At 40.3% G+C, this 11,195-nt stretch overlaps 1 protein-coding gene across 1 annotated transcript; it reads left to right on the top strand.

The window, feature by feature from the left end:
- The first annotated feature begins 1,620 nt into the window (after positions 1-1,620).
- On the top strand, positions 1,621-5,990 carry LOC5570144. Its single transcript, XM_001653077.2, has 2 exons — positions 1,621-1,967; positions 2,031-5,990. The coding sequence occupies exon 2, from the start codon at positions 2,041-2,043 to the stop codon at positions 5,932-5,934; it is 3,894 nt and encodes a 1,297-aa protein (XP_001653127.1). The 5' UTR covers positions 1,621-1,967; positions 2,031-2,040; the 3' UTR covers positions 5,935-5,990.
- Positions 5,991-11,195: the final 5,205 nt, after the last annotated feature.

Genomic DNA, 11,195 nt, shown 5'->3' with positions numbered 1-11,195 from the left:
TCACTGCCGAATGGAGTCGAGATCGTCGGGTTCGCAGATGACGTCGTTCTTGCGATAACTGGTGAGACTGCGGAGGAGTTGGAGATGCTGCAGTTGGCTCATCATAAAACGAAGGTGGTGCTGGTCAGCAACTGCAAGATGGTTCAGCAGTTGGAGATCAACGTCGGAGGGCACGCAATCCCATCGAAGCGGTCTCTAAAGCATCTTGGAGTAATGGTCGACGACAGGCTAAACTTCAACAGCCACGTAGACTCTGCCTGCGAAAAGGCAGCGAAAGCTGCTAACACCGTAGCTAGGATCATGCCCAACATTGGAGGACCAAGAAACAGCACGAGGCGTCTTCTGGAGACCGTATCATCGTCTATACTAAGAGATGGAGTCCCGGCTTGGGCGGCAGCGTTGGGAACCAAACGTAACCGAGATAAACTGGCAAGTACGTTCCGGCTCATGGCTATACGGGTGGCAAGTGCCTACCGTACTATATCATCGGAGGCAGTGTGCGTTACCACCAGAATGATCCCCATCTGCATCACTCTGGCTGAGGACATCGCATGCTACCAGCAAAGGGACACTAGGAATGTGAGGAATACCATTAGGTTGGAAACAATGGCCAGGTGGCAGCAGGAGTGGAATAACTCGGAGAAAGGAAGGTGGACCCACAGGCTCATTCCTAACGTGTCGGTGTGGATGACCAGAAAGCATGGAGAAGTCAACTTCTCCCTAACCCAGTTTCTGTCAGGCCATGGATGCTTCCGAAAATATATGCACAGATTCGGACACGCAGAATCTCCATATTGTCCGACCTGTCCAAATATCGAGGAGAAACCGGAGCATGTTATATTCAACTGTACTCGATTCAGGGATATATGAAGCGAGATGATGTCAGAAACCGCAAGCGTCCTAAATCCGGACAACATCGTGCAGAACATGTGCCAGCATGAAAGCACCTGGAATGCGGTGAACAGGGGAATAATGGCGATTATGTCGTTGCTGCAAAGGAGATGGCGTGAAGACCAGAGAGCTCCGGGTCGCGATCGGAGTAGGCTAGATCCTCCGTCGGGGACTAGACTGAGTAGAGCAGGCGTAGCGTAGTATCGGTTAATAGTCGTCGGGCGCCTGCAAACCGGAAGCCATCCTCCAACCGAAATTGCAGAACCGACCCTGACACTTGGCCGACCACCATCGAGTCGGAGTAGGCTAGATCCGGGGACTAGTTGAGTAGATCGCGTTGTTGCACCGGCAAATGATCGTCGGGGCACCTGTGAACCGGAAGCTTCCCACCACTGGAATCGCAGGACTGACCAGGAAATCCCATGAAAATCACGTTTCGACGCATTTCAGCCCATACAAAATGTTTCACCGATAGAGTATTTTAAAACCTTCCGATTATGAAAATATAGACCAAATACTGATCTCTAGCGAGAAAAAATCCGATGTACATTCAATTTTTATAATCGTCTGGTTCAGACATAGCGTGAACTACCCTAATGGAAATCCTATTCAATGTAATATGATGACGAGGAGTTGGAGTTCCAAACATTAACGATTGAAGTAAATGATAATTGAATTTAGCACTATACCATTTAATTCCACTAATGATTCAATTACCCGAGAGCACTTGATTTTCAAAAACAGCACCAGAGCAATGCAATTCTATGTCGAAGTTACTTTCTTACAAGATACGTGCCACATCAATCGGCTTTCTGACGTATAGACTCGAACTGTAAAAATCTCCACACTATCTTCTTACTTCATCAATTTCTTATCGCGCGATAACGAACTATTGTCAATATTCGATAAATATAATCGTAGTTTTGCATCGGACCAGCGCATTCACCAGAGTGACGTTCCTTATCAGTGAGCAAAAAAACGATTTCACCACTCGATGCAGTTCTATAGAGTTGCACAACCATTATCTATCATCTGCAGAGTGACAATGCTGGAGAAAATACAAGTTTTCATATAAGGTTTGTAAACTTCACTTTATTATAGCAACTTACCCACTATTTCAATCATCTTCAACATTCAAGATCATCCAAAATGGCTACAATGCAACGCTCCTGCAGTCCCGGACGGTACCTTTGGGGTGGAAACGCCGGAAGCCATGGGATCAAGTTCGAGACCAACCTGGCCTATGCGCTGTTTGTGAGCGGTTCCTTGCAGAGGATCCCGTTTCGGTTGGCCACGGAAATGAGGGAAGCCGGCAAGTGGGAAGACGTTGTGCTGTTCCGAGACGATCTTAAAGAGGTGTGGCTGTTTCAAGCCAAACACGGTGACAGAATAGGTGATGTCATCAGGTTTGGAGACCTGTTTCCGGATGACTGCGAAGGAAGAAAGGAATTTGCTCTGCATATGTATCTACACTCAATGCTGGCCTGTAGACGCAAAGTTGAATTCGAAGGGTTCAAAATGAGGTTTTTCCTGTTCACTAATAAGGTACTGAGTGATCGGACGAAGTTGGAAATGCTGATGAAAATTGAGACCAGGACGGTGGATGGATTAATGCAATGGAACAATCACGAGAGTTGTCGTCAAGGGTTGAAGCCTCAGGAATTGGAAATCGAAACTCTGAAGGATATGATGAACATCGAGTTGTTAGCCATAAAAGACGCGATTATAAATTTATTGGAGAATGGCAAAGTTTCGGATGTGTTGGTGAAGTACAAAACACCGCTCAAAAGTGTACTGCGAATTTCGGAAGGTAGAGTTCATTTCACGGATGATTTTACAAGAGGCCATCATAATGCTACATATAAGTGGCTGTTTGAAGAACTTCAGAAGCATTTCAGCTGGAACAAGGATGATGGAATCAAAACATTAACGGGAAAGCCAATCAACAGTAAGATGAATCAACCGATCAAGGTTTTATTTGAGGGAAACTCCAGAGATAAGTGTTTCCCAATACTGGCGAGTGAGCAAGACGTGAGAGATTTCTTCGCTCATTTCGAACTGCATTTGCGGCAACCTGATCCAAAAGCTGCGGTCGATGAACTGATCTACTCGTGGATGCGCCAATGGATTCCTCCGAATGTGTTGGGGAAATTCAGCGAAGCGCAGATGACATTGCCGCGTACAAAGTTTTACGAAACATTCAAAAGTTGGCACGAGCTGATTGAGAAAGAGAAAGATTTCCTATCATTTGACGTTGAGGGTAAGCAATGCATTCACGAGATAATAGTCGAACTGAAACAACACATGCCGATGAGGTCGAATAGATGTTACATTCCTCGTTACATAGAAGAAGACAAATTGCAAGAAGTGATCAGTGAAGAACAATTCCTGTCAAACTACGGTTCGAATAAAAGCTATGTGTTAATCGGTGAACCAGGAATGGGGAAGACGACCTGGATGGAACACATTGCTTTCGGATTTCAGAAGACTACTGATATGAAGGTTCACTTGATTTACCTGAATAAATTACATGGGAAGTCGAAGAATGGATACGATAACGCATTTGAAATCCTTAGGTCTGAGCTATCTGAATTGAATCTCAGATCATTGGAGACTGATTTGAAGAGTGGCGCAAAGCAAATAATGATTCTACTAGATGGATTTGATGAATTGGCAGACTCCTGTCAAGCCTTAGTTATCAGGATCATACATCAATTAATGTCGCTCAAAAACGTTTATTTGATTGTAAGTGGCAGGAGGCACAAACAAAAGCATCTAGAATTCTTACTGAAAACCAAAGCCATTTGTCTGGTACCATTTAAATATGAAGAGCAGATAGAGTTTTTGAAAGCCTTTTGGGGTGTTCCCAAGGACGATCTTGAAATGCTGCTGAAATTTAGAAATTTCGCAATCAACTTGATCGAAAAATTGCACGACAATATCAAAGCAGAATATTTTTCCCTTACTGGACTTCCACTGATTACTCGAATGCTGGCGGAAGTTTATGCGGATGATTTTCAAAAATTTATCATTTCCAATCAAACCGATACAGATCACAATTTACTGTCGATTACCAAATTGAGTTTGCTAAATTTGTTCGAACAGTTTACTTCTATGGCGTTGAATATGCAAATGAAGAAAATTCTCAATCAAGACGCTTACTCAACGCTCCATGTCAATATTGATCGACGATTCAAACTCAACATTGGGCAGTTTGATGTTGAACATCAGCTGGCCGCGATTAAGCAGCTTGCCATAAGAGAGTTTCCAACTTGTGTAAAAAACCACCAATATTTGCCGTCAACTTTGGAGTTCATGAAACGATTACAAGATGGAGAAGAAAGATCCCTACTGATCACCATCTCGAGGGACAATCGAATTGAGTTCGTTCACCGATCGTATGCCGAATACTTCGTTGCGAAGTATCTGTATGAAAATGCTACCGAATGCGAAATAATTTTGTTAAAGATTCTTCAACGACATAAAGTGGTTCAAATCTTCTTCTTCATGATGGTTGAAGAGAACTTTGCAGCTAGCTCGCAGCAAATCATGACTATTGAAAACATCTGTAAACGAGACTCGGACGTTGCCTTCTTGGCTTGTTCAGGAGATAACGTGAAAATTGTGAAGAAGTTGTTGGAGAATCAGAACGCGAACACTATGAGAACCCATTTCAAAGGAACTCTCCTACATGCCGCAGCCAAAGCCGGAAGTTATGATGTGGTTTCGTTGCTTCTGCTGGACAACTGCTTTAAAGTTCGCCCTAAAGCTAAGAACAAAGCACATAAAATGTTCCAAATTCTTCATTCTATGTTTACCAACACGTCAACCAATCTTAACAGTCAAGATGGCGAAGGTTGTACACCGATTTTCTTGGCTACCCGGAACGGTCATTTGAGAATTGTTAAGAAGCTTCTTAATCACTATGCTGATGTGGACATTCCTAACCATGACAAACAGAGTCCCGTGCACATGGCCTATCGATGCGGGCATGTTGAGATATTCCAGCTATTATTGGAAAAATCAAAGAATCTGAACTTCACCGATGATCGTGGAAAAACGCTCCTTCACTGGGCAGCTACGAATGGTGATCTGGAAACGGTTAGCACGCTTTTAAGCCTATCAGTCAACATCGACATCCGAGACGCAGTTGGGTGGACACCATTGAATTATGCTGTTGACACCGGAGGCTATAAAACTGCTGAGATTATCCTAACCCATTCACCAAATGTGAACACCCTGGATGAGCGCGGAAGAACTCCTCTCCACTGGGTTGCCTTGTCTGGAAAGGTAGATATTGGCAAGTTATTGGTTGATCACAAGGCAAACATCGATGCTCTGGACAACGACGGATGCACTCCCCTTCATTTGTCCTACACATTCAGGAATTTGGCCATGATCAACATGCTGATAAGCCATTCAGCCAACATCAATATTCCAAACATTCTTGGACAGACTTTGCTTCATTTGGCTTCCAAGAAAGGAGACTTGGAAGTGGTGAGAATGCTTCTGAACTATTCGGCAAACGTCAACACTTCGGACAAATTCGGATGGACTCCTCTTCATTTTGCCACTGCCAATGGATATTTCGAAATAATAAATCTTCTAATCAAAGCCTCTGCCAATGTCAACGTTCCAACTCAATCCGGTCAAACTTGTCTTCTCATAGCAGCTAGGACTGGGCAGTCGGAAGTCGTTAGAATACTTATAGATCATTCAGCCGTCCACACTCCGGATAGGAAAATGCAAACCGCACTGCACTTGGCCGCCAAGAATGGCCACTTGGAGGTCGTCAGAATGTTACTCGCCCAACGATTAGTCAATGTGAATGCAACGGACGAGGATGGTTGGACAGCTCTGCACTATGCCGTTGATGACGAACGGAAGAATCTGGTGGAATTGCTTCTTTCCAACTCAGCGTGGGTTACTATTCGGACACGAGATGGCTTAACTCCAGTTGATTTAGCCGTTACGAAGGGCAATAAACTTTTGCGTGATCTGTTGGTCGAGAAACACGAGAAAGAGGAATGTAGCTATGCATAATGTTAAGCTAGATAGCAGATATACATTCTTGAAATAAATGTTTACAATGAAACGTTTGTTCGTAATAAGTTGATTTCAAACAAAAAGCTTAGTCGTCCCATGAAGAGCCCAATCCCAACAAACACACGATTGCATATGAAAGAATAGAAAAGTACAAATACGAATAATAATACATTTTGCATACAGCGAGAGCATTTAGCATTAGTTAAGGCACTAGTGGTTATGTAACTCCCTCTTGAAGGCATCCGCATACACTTCATTTCATAATCTTGCTTGATGAAGTGTTAGGAAGAGATGTAGATTTATCAGTACCGTAAAATGGGTTTATTTGATAACTTTGAAATCTGGGTGGGTAAGTCATGTTATCAAATGGCTCGGCAAGATAAAATAGCTTCAGTTAAAGCTTCAGCTAATGGGCATGTAGAAGAGTTGTGGATCGGAAATCCTTATGAAACCTAAATAGGGTATCCGTCCTATTATGTAGGTGTTGAAATTTAAATCGATTTTCAGTGAACATCACTAATTGAACTTTAATATTTCACTTCACTTTTGCAAAAGAAAAAAATAAAGAAAAAATCACTACTTGGGCAAGCAAATACTTTTAAACTTCAATATGTTGCTTATCTTGACAGATAGGCCTATTTCGTCTGTGACTTACAGACTTCTTCAGTATCGAGAGCTTATCCGTAAGAATCACGTAAAAAATCTTGTATTCTAATAATTCCTAAATTAAAAAAAGTGTAGTATTTCAGTATCCAAAATCTAAATATTGTAGTATTCTGGAATGTGAAGTGTGGAAACTATCCTTTATCTGGATTATAGTGAGGTGAAAAAGTAAATTTTGAAATCAAACCTACATTTCTTTCAACCGGATCCGATCAGGTTAAGATTATATTTTCAAATTGTTATTGTGAGCGTTCAAATTAACTGATTTAGATGCGGTTTTCACTAAATGCAATCTAAGGGCTTCTAGTTTCAAATTCTGACACAAGTGGACCAATTTATTTCCTATGTTCGGAGTAAATACGGTGTCCCCCTTGGTCAGGTCGGATAAAAATTCGATCAACTTTCTTAACCGAACAGTTTAACAATATTGAATGGTGTTTAAATACCTCAAATTTAACAGAAAAATTAAGTATTCTCGGGTGATAATGTGACAACGTGGGACAATCGATTGCGGTCAAGATCACCGTATGGACCTCTGGAAGATCCGGAACATTCGTAAAAGTGGACGTATCCTTAAAATTGACCTAGAGAGTCGTTTCGGAAAAATACTGTTTTTACATTAAAATAAATGTAAATTTCTAAAAAACAACTAGAAATTTTTATAATTTGTTCATGTAAAAAAATTTGTTTTAGATTTTTTCATTTATGTCTGAAAAGTTGAAATATTAAGCTTTCATTCCATAAAAAAAGATTGGAAATCGGTTGAGCTGTTCAAAAGTTATAATTTTTTGAAAAATAAAAAATCTAATGCGATTTTTTATTTTCAAAAAAATATCTCAAAAACTAAAATACATACTTGCTGAAAATTTGACAGTACACGTAAATTTTTTTGAACTTTCAAGAAAAAATGAGAACAGCAATAGCCCCTTTGGTCCCAAGGCCCTCAAAACACGAAAAAACGGAAATGTTTCATGTAAAAAACATTTTTTTGTGAAATTTCATATTTTTCCTGAAACGTCAAAATCTTTAGCTTTCATTTCGTCCAAAGAGATTAAAAATCGGTCGAACGGTTCAAAAGTTAGTTAGGAGAAGAATTTTCCGTGACGTCACCTTGCATTCTTCTATTACCCGTTGTACGGTGACGTCATCAGAAAATCGCTCATTTTCCCTGCTTCGGGATATCTGAAAACAACGGTGCCAGTACCTGTCAAAGTTGGCTGGTTCTGGCACTAGTAATCCTTTATAAGAGAGATTCGCGGAAGCTGACATTTCTGTCAAAGTGTAATTCAATCGAGCAGCGAGAGCTGTCAAAATGTGAGCCAAACGAACATGCGTTATGTTTGTTTTGAACTTTTTTTGAAGAGTAATGAAGAGTAATTATTTCGGTAAAAGTAATTTTACATGAATCAAAAAAATGAAATATTTTTCTTTTTTAAATTTTTGTCAATGCGATTTTTAGTTTTTGTTTTTTTCGGCTGTTTACTAGTTTGGATATGTAGCTCAAAGATCTATAACGAAACATAATACACTTTTTAGCAATGAGGAAGTCATGTACGTGTTACAATATTATTCTCGTTGCCGACTAAAATCAGCACTGCTGGTCAGTTGCCAAATCATTCCATTTTACTTCCGCTTATCTCTCTATAAAGGATCACCAACTGGCACCATTGTTTTCAGGTTTTGCTGAAGAGTGAAAGAGAGAGAATTTCACCGTGAAATGCTTAATAATAATTTGTACTCCTCTCTGAACACCGGAATTGGTGCTTTTAAAATTTTAAGATGATTGCCGTACTGCCTTTCTACGCCCATGTTGCATTTTGCAAAAAATGTTCATAAATTTTCAAAAAGTAAAAACTTTCTTTTTAGATCTCGTGTCAGTTTTTAACATATGTGGGCAGAACCCGGAAATATTCCTAACTTCTTTGAGGGACCGAAGCATAGCCATAATCGATATAAATATCCAAGGCTACAGATTTTTTTTCTCACGCTTGGTTATTTGCTTTTCTAAGTAATACTTTGATGAGAGTGTGTTGTGGAAAAATTATGCAATCTGGTGCAATCGTTTTTGAGAAATAAACATTTACCACTCTGGCCGAATATAGATTTTGTTAACTTCAAAAAACATCAAATTGTAATTTATCTGACATTGTATAATCCACATTGTACTTATATGATATATTTACTTGAACTAAAATGGCGGCCATTGTATTTTTTATTGGGAATGTCGGTCCCTCAAGGAACATCGTAATATCTTTAAAACAAGATGACCAACAATCAATATCGACACAAATTCTGATATTTAAGGAGATTTTTGGGAACTTGTGAAAAAGTAGTGAAATCACAGAGAGACGCAAAAAAGCTGCTGGTAGAACCAATTCTTTGGGGGGCCTTCCTTAGCCGAGTTGTTAGAATCCGCGGCTACAAAGCTAAGCCATGCTGAAGGTGTCTAGGTTTGAATCCAGGATCTTTTCGTAATTGAAATTTTCTTGACTTCCCTGGGCATAGAGTATCATCGTACCTGCCACACGATATACGAATGCGAAAATGGCAACTTAGGCAAAGAAAGCTCTCAGTTCATAACTGTGGAAGTGCTCATAAGAACACTAAGCTGAGAAGCAGGCTCTGTCCCTGTGAGGACGTCAATGCCAAGAAGAAGAGGAAGAACCAATTCTAAGATCGAATTTTCAAAATTTGTGTTCATCAATTCAGAAGAAATGTTTGTTTCAGTTTTTATAATTCTGCCATTTAATTTTCATAACAGGGTCACAAGTCCGTTCAAATTTCATTTCTGTATTGTATTCCCTTGTTTCAAAAGTTGACTTTGTTAAAGTGTCGAGGGCATTACACAAATCAAACTTCGTCCGCAAAGAAATGTAAATGTTATACAGTTAAACCTCCATGAGTCGATGTTCCATTACTCGATATCGACTCAAGGAACCGTACTAAATACAAAATTTCATGGTTACTATGATGGTCCCCTCAAACAGCTTTCCATAGCATTGCTGTTCCATGACTCGATATTTCCATCAGTCGATGGTCCCTTCAATATCGACTCATGGAGGGTTGACTGTAGTTGCAAACGATGTATGTCCTACAGGGTGTTCAATTAATTCGAATACACTTTAAAAATGAAAATACAAGATATTCTTTTCTAACCCAATTTTCATTGAAGCTATGTTTGTTTATTAAGATCCTTTAGGACATATATGCTGGGAGGGGAGACCTTTTGTGCTTTAAGACAAGCTTGAGATGATTCTCAAACGAATCGCACGCGGCACGCACCTGGTCCATAGTGCTCACTTGTGGTTTGCTCAAGGTTGGCCAGCATGTACGACCATACATAAAAGTCCAGGAGATTAAGATCTGGGGACCTGGGAGGTCACAAAGTATTATAGAGAAAATCAGTCAAATACATACTCTCGACACCACGCTTGGACGATATTTGCCGTATGGGCCGGTACCCCGTCTTGATGAAAGACGTAATGATCCTTCCCGTAGAGGTCGATTAACAAGGCCCTTTTGCATCCTTACTTTACTCGAAGAGCCTGGGCTGTAGGCTTATTAAAATTATCATGGGTTTTATACAGTACAACTATATTACTAACATAATGTACAAGCGATTTCGAACGAAGAAGAATCGTTCTCACAAAAAAAACTCAATACACTATGAATATGTCTCACTATTTCCCACAGCACTTATTCTAAAATAGACCTAACATTGAAAGACACATGCTCTAAGCGGCTGTCACAAAAGCAAGCCGCCATCAAGCTCAACAGAGGAAGGACAAAAGCTAACTTGTGCGATTTATTTTCCATATTCATGAATTTTCCGAACCCCATTCATCCACCCACAACATAGCTTCCCGTTGCATTCGGAATCCCTGTTCAGTCGGTCCGGCTTGAATCACACGATGATCGTCATTTGCCTGCATTCTTTCCTCCTGTCCTATCGGATGGGGCTCGCAGCAATGCACTCTTGCATATGGAGCACGACAGATATTGGGCGGTGAATTTATATGTTTCCATTCTCGCACTATCCGTCTGCATAAGGGTGCGGCTTATTTTTTGAAAGTTAATAAAACTAAAAGTTTGTGTGCTTTTTTAAACCAAAATCATATAAAAAGGATTCTATACCAATACCCGGAATGCTATTTACCGGAAGACCACTTACCGGAATGTACTATTACCCGGAAAAACCATTTACCGGAATGCACCATTACCCGGAAAATCAAATCTTTTTCAGTACATTTGTATACAATTTTTGTTCTCTCATTGATGCATAATAGTTATTTATGCAACAAGTTGCAAATTGATGATTTTTTCAGCACGAGTTGTACATTTATCCAACGAGGCTCGCCGAGTTGGATAAATACAACGAGTGCTGAAAAAATCGAGTATGGCAACGAGTCGCATACAACATTTTTTGCCTTTTCGAAAAATGCCGTTTCAACTGGATGAACTTTAAAAGCACAAACAAACATTTCAAGAGATCTCACATGGCCATACAGTCCGTAGTTTCAATTCAGTATTTTTCAATCACGTAGGCTGTGATACAGTAGTACCCATGAAGGCTAAAATATTAACGTCCCATAAAA

The sequence above is a fragment of the Aedes aegypti genome, chromosome 3, assembly GCF_002204515.2.
Source record: "Aedes aegypti strain LVP_AGWG chromosome 3, AaegL5.0 Primary Assembly, whole genome shotgun sequence".
NCBI lineage: Eukaryota > Metazoa > Arthropoda > Insecta > Diptera > Culicidae > Aedes > Aedes aegypti.
The sequence above is the reverse complement of the archived record's forward strand: the minus strand, read 5'-3'. Positions and strand labels throughout refer to the sequence as shown.